This window comes from Camponotus vicinus, unplaced genomic scaffold (assembly GCF_025532165.1).
Source record: "Camponotus vicinus isolate PSW18456_S1 unplaced genomic scaffold, iyCamVici1.0 SCAF_9, whole genome shotgun sequence".
NCBI lineage: Eukaryota > Metazoa > Arthropoda > Insecta > Hymenoptera > Formicidae > Camponotus > Camponotus vicinus.
In genome coordinates, this window is record NW_028141981.1 from 18,419,993 (window position 1) to 18,433,334 (window position 13,342).

Below are 13,342 nucleotides of genomic sequence, written 5' to 3' on the forward strand. Positions count from 1 at the left end.
GTGACAATGAATATATAGAAAAATATTTATGTCATCTTTGAACATTGCATTGAAAGATTGTAGTATCTTTCACGATTGAAGTCAAATTTCAACTCCTTACTTATATTTTGTGATACATAAATGGATATGAATTAATAAATTAAATATATATTATATTAAATTTTTCGATGCTAATATAATATCTTTCGAAAAGAGATGGTATCTCTATATATACATAGAATATGTATGTATGTAATTCCAACGTATATGTTTCATGTAATACTTTAAATTAATATAGTTATTATTTTCATAAGAATAAAATATTAATTAATTAATCGATTGCATTTCGGATCGCTTTTTCGTTCGGCATATATAAATATTTAGTTAATTAATCGAACAATCGTACATAATTAATCAATTAATCGAACGATATTGCATTCTGGCTCGCTTTTTTGATCGGCATATATGTATATTTCTAAAAATAATACAGATAGTTCAGAACAAAGTTGTAGCCTCACACTACATATATCTCTCGTCGGTGATGTAGATCACTGTACACGTGACTGTCATTTCTATGACAGTCGCAACAGTAGTTTCGCATAGTCATCTGGAGATGTCGCCACTTTGATATTGAAATGACGGCGCAATTCGGAGTAACATGCGTCACTTCCGCCACTCGTTTCGCGGCTTTTAACGCAAGTGTAACTTTTTCGTGGTGTTTCGTAGTGTGATAGCAACAATTTCTGATCTGGAAGAGAAGGATGTGGCATCAAAAACAAATATATATAACAAGTAAGTATAAATTTTGTAAGAAATAAATGTAGGAGAAATTGTTTTTACAAAGATTAAGAGGGTAGTTTTTGTAGGTAAGATGGGAATGCTCGTCGGCCAGATTAGCTTTCAAGGTCTTGCAACTTCAGTGGCAACTAAACTAAAACCAAGTAAGTTAATAGAAAGTTAATAGAAGTAAGTTAATAGAAAGTTTTAGAGATACACATAAAATGGAGAAAAAGGTTAGCGGCGTTTGACAAAGGTTAGTCAGCAATTTCTAAGATTATGTTTTTCCGGCAAAAATCTATAACCTATAAATACATACATACGTATATATAATACGATAGCAGAAATTATACCGATTTTCTTAGCGTAGTTTTCAATCGCAATTTTATATTTTCCTGAGAAAAGTCACACAATATCACCTTTAAAAAAATCACACAATTTAACAAAATTTATAAAATGAACGAAAAGAATTGAAATTTCCTTTATTCTTTGTTTACTCTCTGTTCCCCCTCGTCTCGAATATGTGTAAGCGAACAGAAATTAAATGCCTTTCAATATTTTATCTTTCCTATACATCCTCGCAATGCCAACAATTATCGTTAATTACCGTGAGATCGATACATACAGTTCGAGAAATTCCGTCTCATGAGATATCAGTCAAAGTACCCTTTAAGAAGACCTCCCCGGATGTTTCCCGCGCTATTCCTTGCCTCTTTGGTTTTTTTTACACCGCTCTCTAACATAGATTTAATATCTCGCGGCTATATATAATGTGGCTACTTATGTATGTGTATGTGAGAAACCCTTCCACCCTCTCTCCGGAACGATGAAAGAAACGATCGTGTATGAAAGCATCTCGGTGCCCTTCGCGGAATGGAATTCAATTCGCGCTCGTCTGTACAGGCAAGGTTATTATTCAGCAAGGTGTACAAGGATACCTCGGATACGTCAGACTCGAGTCAGTCAATCGCACGTAAGAACCGACAAACAAGAACTTTGTGCCATAGTGAGCTATTGTGTCCGGAATCATCGCGAGCTGTTTTCGCGGAATTAGAAGAATACGTCTATGAATATCCGTAATAGTACATTTCGAACACGTTCTCTTGGGATTTGCATGCGAGTTTAAGTTCGGTTCACATTGTCCGAAGGTTGTCTTTGATTAACCGCACTCTCCTTTATGACAAAAGTTAATTTTGGCGTTCAATAGATTTTAATCTTAACCAAAACTGAATAGTCACGACATTCAAAAGAAAGAATCCGTATTTTTTACATTAAGAAAGTCATTAGAAAATTTTCTTTTTGGCATGTTCTTTAGATCTAGAAAAAATACTAAATAGTCTTCAAATGAATCAAAAGTTTAAAGAGAATGCGATTATAATATTCAATATTTGATTTCAATAAAATGAGAAAGGGTAAAAAGGATTAAAATTGACAATATATAGTACATTTTATTTAAAAAATTCTCCAGCAGATATATTCCATAAATATAATCGAGGTTCTTTGTTACAAATTCAATTTACCTCTCCTTTACGTCTTCTCGAGAATAGAACGTTTTCTTATTTTTAGATTCGCTCTTCTAATGTGATTTCACGGTAATAAATCCAAGAGTGTGCTTTTAAAAGCTCATCATTTTAAAAACACTTGTAATTCATGGTCGATAAGCATGAATGTATTTTCTTCTCCGGTCAAACCTACTGCATTGAGGATTCTCAGTCATTGGATAGCTCTCCCTTCGGGTCTCACGGATGGTGGTGGTGTGCATTGCAGCCACCCCCGCAAATGCAGACCGTCGAATCTGCGTCGATAGAGCAGGAAGGACGAGAAAAAGAACGAGAATATGAAAGAAGTGAGCGAGGAATAAGGGAGATCCTCCGCGTGCGCGGGAAGAGCGCGTAAAAATATTTCTCAGAAAGCCGAAAACTGAAACACGAGCTATGGCCGGACCTCTCTCTTCTTCTTCTTCAAGAGGGATACCAACGACCCTCTCTGTGACATCGGAGATTGCCGCCGTTTTGACCTCTCTCTTCTCCTGTTCACTGTCTTTCTCCATTTTTATTGCTAATTATTCTTATCCATCGAATCCAACGAATATGGCGTAAATCTTTATGTAATACGAGAGAAAATCATTAAGTATCATTGAAAAAAAAATAAAAAGATTTTATACTGCACTTAAGGAAAGTCATTAATTAAGTTAAGATGGATGTGGGATAGTTATGAATGGAATAAATTAGTTTCTGATTGTGACATTGGTTGTTGACACAGTTTAACAATCAATAATCATTTGTGACATACTTAATGACCTTCCGTCGTATTCAGTGATTGAGATGACATAATTTCTTTTTTTCTTAAACACAGCTAGATATTTTTTTATATCAATCAGTCTATTTAAAAAATTAATAAAAAATCTCAGGATTGATGTAATGACTCAATTTTTATTATTGGATTTATCAGATGCACCAAATTTCTCAGAAATCCGTTAGAGCTTAAACCATTTGTTCGTCTCTTGAGGCTTTCAAGCACTTTGAGGGTATTGTCGGCAAGCATCGTTCGAAAATCCATAGATATTCTTAAAGAAAATCTTGGAGACACGTTGCACTTCAGTCAGGTTTCTCTCGTGCCTACCTGAAGATTCCCATAGGTTGAGAATTTCTAGTTGAATGGCGGGAGTAGTATTGAGACAGTGACCTGGTCCATAGGTAAACATATTCAAGGTTTTCAAGGAATGTATTGCCGTCTTTACATACTTCACGGTGTGTCCAGATCAAAACGAGTCGTGCACCTTGTAAAAATATTCTTCCACGAGCAAGTGGCTCTCATTATTCACCGCGATCATTAGCCATTTTCATAAGCACACTTATTATTAACTCGATCAATTGATTTGTGACGAATAGAAAATATTGAAACTTTTAATGAACGAAAGGAAAGAAAGATATATATTGTGTAGAAATATATTATATATAGTTTTACAAAATTTAATAGTGATATTTCTTTTAACTATAGAGACGGAGAGAATAAAAAGAGAAATACGCATAATTTATAGAATTTTAAAAATCGTGTAAAAAGAATTTAAAAATATTTCCAATTGATATTTAACCATATTATTCCTTTTAATATTATTCATATGTAAAACATAATTTACATTCGACGGCATAATCAGAAAGAAATTTATAGACCGGTTCTCCGTACACTTTTTAAATATGCAAAAACGACAATATAGTAATATTCCAATATTAATTAGAGATTCTTCTAAAAAAATCTCTTTGAGGAATCTTTAAAAATTTTATAAATTATACACGCATTTGTCTTGATCTCTTTTTCTCCGTTCATCATTAACTATCGTTAAAAGAAGTATCGATTAAATTTTTAAATTGCCACCATCATTTTTAAAAACCTAGCGCGTTTTTTAAAGACCCAACCGTATCTGATCGTAATTGTATATACGCGCGACCTATTTCCCTTTCTTCTGTTGCGTATGCACTATCGCTGACTTATGATTATTGGTCATCGCTATGATACAAACACCAGCTTGTACGGTCGTAATGTGAGATACGCGCACTCGGTCTTACCTGCCTGCCTGCGCGATAAAGGAAACGCGTCGTGCGCGCGATAAGACGCTTCGAGCGACCAGGTGACAATCACCCGTTGCGTAGTAGTACATCGTATGTATGTAGTGCTTACGTTCCGAGTACGAGGAGCGATAGTGTTATTTGTCGTACGCAACCAGCGGGAAGGAAACAGGCCACTATGAAACACCGTCGAGCGTGAGAAATCATTCATGCCGGCGACTAACATAGCTTTGTTCTATAAAGACTAGGTAAATTGGAAGAAATTAGGAGCGTAATTTATTCATCGCGTGCGGGAGGTCCGACTTAAACTTTTACTCTTGTCGCCATAAACTAAATAATTCTAACTTTGCATGATTAATCTTGAATTAGCAATGTTATTGTTATGATCCGTGATAAGTATAACGTAATCAAGTAACGAATTAGTAATACTAATTAATAATATGTAATATTTTCATCAAAATATTTGACAGCAATTGAATTTTTCAACTGATTTAGATGAGTAATGTAAAATTTATTTAATTAATATAAAAAATACATATTTCTTCAAATATACACACACACACTGCACTCTATTTACAGACATATAATACGAGAGAATGAAAAATAAATGTTATATTGAAGATAAAGACATCTCTGTCTTTTAGCTGTTCATAATAATTTTATCTTCTAATAAGGAGTTTAATTAGAGAATATTACAAATTTTAAAAAATCCTTAAAAATTCATTTTGAATGAAATATAACCAGTTTAATATAAAACAATATAGAATATCATAAGACGAAAAGAAATATCGAAAGCGAATATCTCGCTCAAAAATGCGAATATTTGAATAATATGATTAGCGATGGTTTTAGCTTACAATTAGTTTGTCGGACTAAAATGGATTCTCCCTCCACAAATCGATCGGAAAAAATACTTCTCTCGGGTCCAAGGAAAAAAAACATGTTTCTCGATGGGCTTGAATATTTCGGGATCGGCGTGTATTCGGTTACCGCACTTCGTCTGGTGAAATCCTGTTTGATCCCACGGTCGGATTGGAAGGAAGAAAGCCTCCGATTCGTACGTGATAAACGAAAAAACTTGCCGCGTAACTGCAGCACCTACGTGACACCCTGCTAAAGAGATTATCGGATTCCTCTCCACTTTCTGCTCTTTCCGCCTTCGCGTTCTCTACCTCAAGCATCAAAATATCGCCGAAATGAATGGATGCGGACCAAACTTCGCACAAACGGGCTCGTCGAGAAGTTCGACATGCGATCGAAAGAAGTCCGAGAAATACCGCAGCAAAGAATAAAGAGACGGAAATAACGAAAAAAATATAGCTGTATTTAATGTACTTTATCTTCGCATGAGCTTCAAATTTTCAAAAGAAGAATCAGTATTTGAAATGTATATATAAAGAATTGTTGAATATATCAATCATCTATTATATTGTTAAGTCGAAATTAATGAAAGAAATAAACGTGCGAAGCATTTTTATTCTAAAAATAATAAAAAAAATTATTAAATTGCTTATTTAAAGATAAATTTATATATAAAATAAGAGTATATAGTTATTGGATTAAATATTACTTTAATTTAAAGATAAATATAAGAATACACATCTTTATATATTTTATTTTTATAAATTTATAAAAATGTACAAAATATCTCTCGAGATATTTATATCATTATATTATATATCGTTGCAAATCGAAATGTGTCAGCTATTCCTTTTTCCGAATACTTTCGAAGTTTTAAATCTCTCGTGCTCGCTTTTCGCTCGCGTTGAAAACGGAATAGGGCGGGATTTTTCATGGCGATCCCTTTTTCCTCGGATCCGCCGCGGTCTCGGACGCCCTACGGCTCGTTCGCGCTGCTCAGGATTCCGAAGCGTGCACGCGCCCCCCGCATCGCCAGATTCCTGTAGATGCATCGGCGCGCCGCACCGAAACAATCGCCCTTGCATTCGGGGCACATCCTGACGGGACGATTTCGCAATTAAATTAATTGTCGACGCGGCGACCTTGCGACGTACCGATCGATAACCCGGAGAACCAACCCTCGCCGTGTTCGTGGCACTTATCGATACCATTACTCACTCGGTGTCGGATGCCCGATATCGTTTCGTTCATTCAAAAATACTTAATGACGAAAGCAAGATATTGATATTGCGGTGCAATCGAGTTTCCGAGAATAAATCACCTTTATCGAAATGTCCTCTTCTATTGACATTTTTCAAATTTTTTTTTAAACAAGATTGAGTTTCATTTTTGGCTTAAAATAAAGTTATAAATAAAGTGTAGATCACATGAATAACCATAAGTTTTTGAATGGACCGAGTTACGGTTTAATTTTTCCATTCTTATAAAAATTTTAATTTTTATCCTTGTAAAAAATACTTAATCGGACATTGTCTCTGAATCAGTAATTTAGACAAATTTTAGGCAACAATTATTCGCACTTTTTCAAGCAATCTTTTTTTCATTTTCCTTCATCAAGCATTTCTTTTATATTTTTATTAGAATATGAACTTAAAGATTTCCCTCTTAAAAGAATTTATGAAATAGATCTCGATGTGCATTGAAAGATTTTCATGCATCGTTTACTCGAACGTCATTTTCATATCATGAAATTCTTAATGATTTTTACTAATATTGAAATTCTTGATGATTGCACCTAAAAGTCCTCTAATTGCACGATACGAATCCGATGAATATAGTGAGAACGAAGAATGATTAGCGGGAAATCGTGCGACAGCAGCAAGCTTGTGCGAAACGTGGGATACTGCAAAGATGCGCTTGCACAAGAGGTCAACACACGTTCTTCCTAATCGCGCTTCTGTGATTACCAGAGACTCGAGAATCATGTTATCGTTAGTAGAATCATGTTACGACGTCAAGCGGTTAGTTTAGCGGCTTTCACGACGAATTTTTTCCTAGCGATTCAGGATTTGCGACCAGGGCAGGGGCGACTGGTTTAACCAGACTGGCCGCGACTGATTTCTAAATTGATCCTCTTGGCGTCCCAAGCTCTTTAAACGCAACGGGTTCAGTTTCCATTCTGATCGGCTCATAAGCTGCGACGAAGGATCGAATAATTATCAAATATGCCAAGCATGATACTTGCTTCGAAATCATAACAAAGATTCAAAGAGAGAATTAATTTACTAAAAAAATGTCTCAAATAAATATAATTATTATATATACTTATTATCAATAATTAGTAATTAATTGTTTTCATATATTTAACATAATTTCAAATATTTTAAAAATTGCTATAATTATATTCCTTTGTTTAAATGAAATATCAAAACATTTATAAATCTATAACAATTAACAGAGATTTAATCTAAAACATTTAAAAGAGATCATTTCTGAATTACAACAATATAAAAGATTGAAGAATTTTAATAAATTAAGCTTTTGAAATGCAAATAGAGAGGCTTAATATAAATAAAAATAGGATAAATAAAAGAAGATAAATATTAGAGATTCCAAATAATTTCTTCTCTCGTATTAAAGAAATTTAAAAAGTTTATTCGATATTATTTTGTTTATAATGTAGATTAATTATATTAAAAATTATTACAACCCTTATTAAATTAAATAATGGTTAATTTCCATAACACGTCGATGTTGTGTTCCAAAATTCTTCAGCTCTTTACCCCTCCGGTTGTTGATTAACGACCACTATGGGAGGCGCGGGTATTCGGGTACAATGAACCCCCATTAAATCGCTAACATTGTAGCAGCGTCCGAAAGGGATTATTGAGCTCGCCGCGGACAAGATTGATCCCCGACCGGGCGAGGCATTCTTTTGGCAAAAAGCCGCGCGAAAAAGCGGCATTATCTGCGCGAGCGCAAACGCGAGCGTTCTGTAATGATGTTCGTCATGCCGATACTTCCTTGTAATTTTCAAGCAAACCACATACCCATTGCTTGAACAACGGAGATTAATATTTACTTTAGAATTATTAACATTATCGCGAGTTTCGCAAGAATCTTTTGACGACTATCAAATTCGTGTCAGTTTAGTTGAATGCGTATGATGCGAATCTTAAAGTCAACGATATAAAGTTTTCTTTACAATTTTTATAAATATAATTACTTAAGCATTTATTAATCCTTCTTTTATTATTTTTTATTATATTAGAGATTTTTTGTTCACTTTATTTAAGAATTGAAAATAAAAAGATTTGCCAAAGATTGATCAAATCATCAAGAAACATTCATTAAGTTTCGTCTGGCAAGATTGCCATTACTACGCGTTTCACTTTGTAAAGCTTACACCTTGACACACCTGCACAGTAAGATTCTTCGCTGAAAATTCCATGCAAATCGACATGCTTGCGATGTGCGTATGTGTGTGTATGTATATAATAATTATAAAAATAGATAAGGGGCGTGTTTAGCGATGTCGAATCGTAAATATGCGTCGTTCCGCGAAAGATATGGGAAACGTGAAATTTTACGGAGCGGAATTTCAAACCGAACCTATCGTGTGATGCTGCAGGGCAAAATGATAATTTCGCACCCTTACACCATGCACATGATAAAAATGCCGAGAGAATGGTTTGCCTCGACCTTGGCTCTCTCGTCGTAAAGCTGACGTCCCAGGCATTGTGTCTTCTCACAAAGTCAAGTCCATCATTATCATTCTCTCTCCGAAAAAATTATAAAGAAATTATTAAAAATTTTTTTGTTCAATATTTGGAAACTGAGAGTGATTTAGAGTTATAGAGACAAATAGAAAAAGTGAAAGAAACTTTCTAATAATAGTTTACAACTCATTGGTCATTCACATCTACCTCCAAGCGGTCTAAGGAAAGCTATCTAAGGAAATATTAAGACAGACTAAAAGTAACGGATGTTTTATACTGTTTATCTTGCCTTTTCTGGAAATGGTCCGAATATTGTTAAGACGCATGTCGCCGGCTATAAATAAAACATGATACTTTCACGCGCCGCGGATGTATTGCATGCAGCATAACCGGATGACGTGACTCTGTCTGGGATACTTTGCAACAGAAATCGTGGTCTGATCTCACTCGACTTGTGAATGACAGCTCGCGACGGTGGTGATGGTGTGCGGTGGTGATGGTGTATGATCATTGCATAGGACACGACAAAGGAGCTGGCTAATCGAACACACGTGCCGTATCTTTTGCGCCCGCGCACCGAGACTCTGTATTCTTTCTCGATCGCGCGATCAACAAACACACGTGCTCGTGCTTGCCAACGAATCGCGAATGTTTGTGAACATTCGATCGAGTGTTGGATACATAGTGACTTTCGTGAATAAAATGTGAGAATGAATGAATGAATGAATGTTGCAATTTTTTTTTATGAAGAATCGCCTCTCGCGCGATGGAACTTTGGTTTCCGAACTCGCGAAATGCAAATATTGCGAATTTATATTTATTATGCCAAGTAATAGGCATTTGCTAAAGTGTATTTTTAGTATAAGTTAGAAATAGATACACGTGTCTATGAAAATTGACGTGAGATTTCAATAAGCAAAGATGAGAATCTTTTAGAAACTTTTAAGAATTGGATATTAAATACCTTATTAAATTTTATCAAGATAAATATATTTTTAAATTTTATCAAGATAAATATATTTTTTTATTCGTGTCAATTTTTTTTTAAATTAAAAAATAAATTTTTGTTATTCTTTTATATCCTTGAATTCTTAAAGTTTTATATTTTTCTTCTTGGAGATTAATTTATTAAAATCTTTTGGTTTTTTAACTTGAACTTTGGTAATTCGAGAGTTGTCAATATTTTAAGACTTGTTAGGGATAAATTATTTTTGCCTTTGATAATATCACTGCTTGATAATAAGATTGATGCAAATACATCAATTGCAAGAACATAAACAGTATCTCGTATATTTAGAATATTTATAAGAAACCGCATTGATTCATTAAAGCGATTGATAGAATGTGACGAAAGAAAAATAAAGAAACAATGTGTAATATTGACATGATTAAATGAAGTAACGAATGATTGTTGCAATGAAGGGAGGATGCCATAAACGGTACTGCACGCCTACGTCAGCCAGACAACCTCGAACGGTATACTCGCGGTCCAAGGTAATCATACGAAAAGTCGTACACTTATCAGGCCATTTCCCACGCCCCCGTATCTGATGCGAAGATTATTACGATGTGACAAATATATTTATATGTACAAAGTTTATATTCTCTTTACCGTCAATCTATTTCATTCCTTATAAATCAAGATAAATTTGTTACACTTTTCTATTTATATGTCTTGCATTATATTAAACAAATAGAATTTTCATAAAAATTATTATAAAATAAGAATCGTAGGAATTTGCTGTTCTTAGGACTTTGGTGCATGTGATTAATATCGCAAAAATTATTGCAGATTGATTTTAAAAATCTAAAAAAATTATTCTGACATAAAAAGATTTGTTTATCGCGCAATATTTTTTTTAATTTATTTCTATAGATTTATATTAAACATTCACGGGTTCATGTACGCACTGTCGCTCGCAACCGTTGTTCTTTCTCATCAATTTACAACAGACGCATCTTTGTAATTGGTATGCATTCTGCTTCACTCAATCTGTCTGGCACGCTAGTATCACACTGGTGACAACATTTGTATCTTCCTTTCTTCTTCTTCGTTTACATTTTTGAGCTATGAATATCCTGCCAAGTTAACGGATTTATTATTAGCATTTCAAATTTTTTGCGATTATATATATCGACATTTTTTAATTTTATTTATTTGATAATGTGTAGAAGATATATTTCCTTCCATTTTCGACAAGATTGCGATTTTTTTACAAATCTTTTTCAATAAAAATGTATAGACTTATGTAAATGATATTTATAAGTCACTTGTGCAATTAACCTTTAACACGCAGTGTGTCAATCAATGGAACTGCTCATATTTCTTGTATTTCTGTTGCGAATATTATTTATGAGCACTTACCTCTAAAATTTTTCAAGTCCTACATTATCTAATTTTAACACGTCGCTTTTTAACTAACAGTATTACGATTTTACATACATTTATTTACAATTAAAGAGTTTAATTCAAGAAAAGAGATGACAATAAAATATCGCAATTAAAAAGTTAGATTAATTATTTCTCTTTAATAATCTAGAAAAATTCAGTAAACATTACAGAGTGAGAAAGATAAAAATTAGTTCGTTAAAATCAGATTTATAAATCGTATGTGCTACAATTTTTCTTTACATTATTCACTACAATATACTTCCGAGCTTGGTTCTTCTAGAATTTTTGCACATTTAGGGGAGGGGAGGGGTGCTGGCAGATTAATATGTTATTCGTTGCTCGCGCATATTCGTTGTCATTATATAACACCACATCTCTCGCATCCCTCCAGGAATGCGAGCTTCTCGCGTCTACCGGATCCGATGTCGGTTTGCTCTCTCTCTCTCTCTCTCTCTCTCTCTCTCTCTCTCTCTCTCTCTCTCTCTCTCTCTCTCTCTCTCTCTCTCTCTCTCTCTCTCTCTCTCTCTCTCTCTCTCTCTCTCTCTCTCCCTTCCTCTCTCTTCTTCTCTTTCTCCACCGGTTAATACCACGCGCCTCGTGTGTGGCACACGTGATTTACATGTGAGCCAGCGGCCGACGATGGTGCACGGCTTTGTGTGGAACCGAGCACGGACGCGACGTGTACAGGGGCCGGCGTCGTCCAGGCTTTTATACGTGGAAAAGGCGTTAGCCGGTGCAGGCAGGATGTTTTGGCGAGGCTCGTAAAGGAATTGCCGGTGAAGGAAGAACAGTCCGTTACGAAGGACATGAGGAGAGACGGATATCGAAGAAGACGGGAGAGAGGACGGGGGACAGAGGGGAAGAATGACCGTGCACAGTTTCGCGAATACCATCTCGGTCGTGCGATTTGCTTAGCAATCGCAATTAATAGCTCCCCGCGCCGGCTCAATGGTCGTCTTTGTTACAAATGCAAACCTTATTTGCAACTAAGACTTCATCTTTGCGAGATTTATAGAGATCTCGAGATCGTAGAGCGAAGATGGGGAAAGCGGAAATTTATAAATCGGTATTTAATAAGTCTTCCGCCTCTCGATTTGAAATCAAATGCATAAAACATCTTGAAGAAAATCGTGTATAATTCGAAAATTGCATTTTTTTAATTTTTTAATACGAAATAATAAACTGAAAGGATTTGTCTTTTCAATTGGAAAAAATTAAACCCACGCGATAATGCTTCAAAACTTATTGTCTTGTCAGGTGTTTGGAATATCTATATGAAAATTTCATGAAATTTTTAAAATTCTTTTTTTGCGAGATAATAAATTTTTAATTTTGATGATTTTCTTTTAAATAACATTATTTAAATCCATTACAGTGTCTGAGAAAATGTTTACTGAATTTCTGCCCTCCGTGAGAAAATTGTCTCTTATTCCTTGTTCGTCTCTATTGTGAGAGATCGTGAAAAGCCGCAATTAGAAACGCACCGCGCAGCGCGGTGCATTTTACACGTGGACCATGATTTGCAACCGCGGTGCACGTGCAATCGGCATTACGTGCCGCGCCGCGTCGCGTCGCGGAATCCTCGTGCGAAAATCCTGCGCGTCGTGGGTCGGCGTCTTTTTCCGTGTCTTTTATCCCTTAGTATTCGCTCGCAAGAGATCGATAATGCGTCAATTACTAGGAAGAAAAGCGAGTGAGTAACTTCCGAGCCTTTCAAGAATAATTTAATTAGTTACAAATTATAGGTAAATTAAAGACTTTAATGCAACTATTTGTTCAATTTTTTTTATTTGATAATTATTTAAAATATTAAATATTTTAAAAGAAACAGCGATACATTTTATTAACTCAGTAATATAAAATTAATAAATTAAATTATTCAAAATCACTCTCAAGCTGTTTTGTGTGTGTATGTGTGTTCTATTGTACATTCTTTATTCTTATTCTAAAATGTTATATGCAGGATATTCCAAAATTCGAAACAAATTATTATTATTATATATGACGATAAAATTTTGAAAAAATAAATAATATAAATATTTTAATTT

General features: G+C 34.6%; 1 protein-coding gene across 1 annotated transcript in view; it reads left to right on the forward strand.

Annotated features, from left to right (window-relative positions):
* Window positions 1-647: 647 nt before the first annotated feature.
* LOC145976648 (uncharacterized) overlaps window positions 648-13,342 on the forward strand; it is a 42,268-nt gene continuing 29,573 nt past the window's right edge. Inside the window, exons 1-2 of the mRNA XM_083107878.1 lie at window positions 648-771; window positions 846-920. Coding sequence (XP_082964004.1) covers window positions 741-771; window positions 846-920 — 106 coding nt within the window. The 5' untranslated portion in view covers window positions 648-740. The remainder of the gene's footprint in view (window positions 772-845; window positions 921-13,342) is intronic.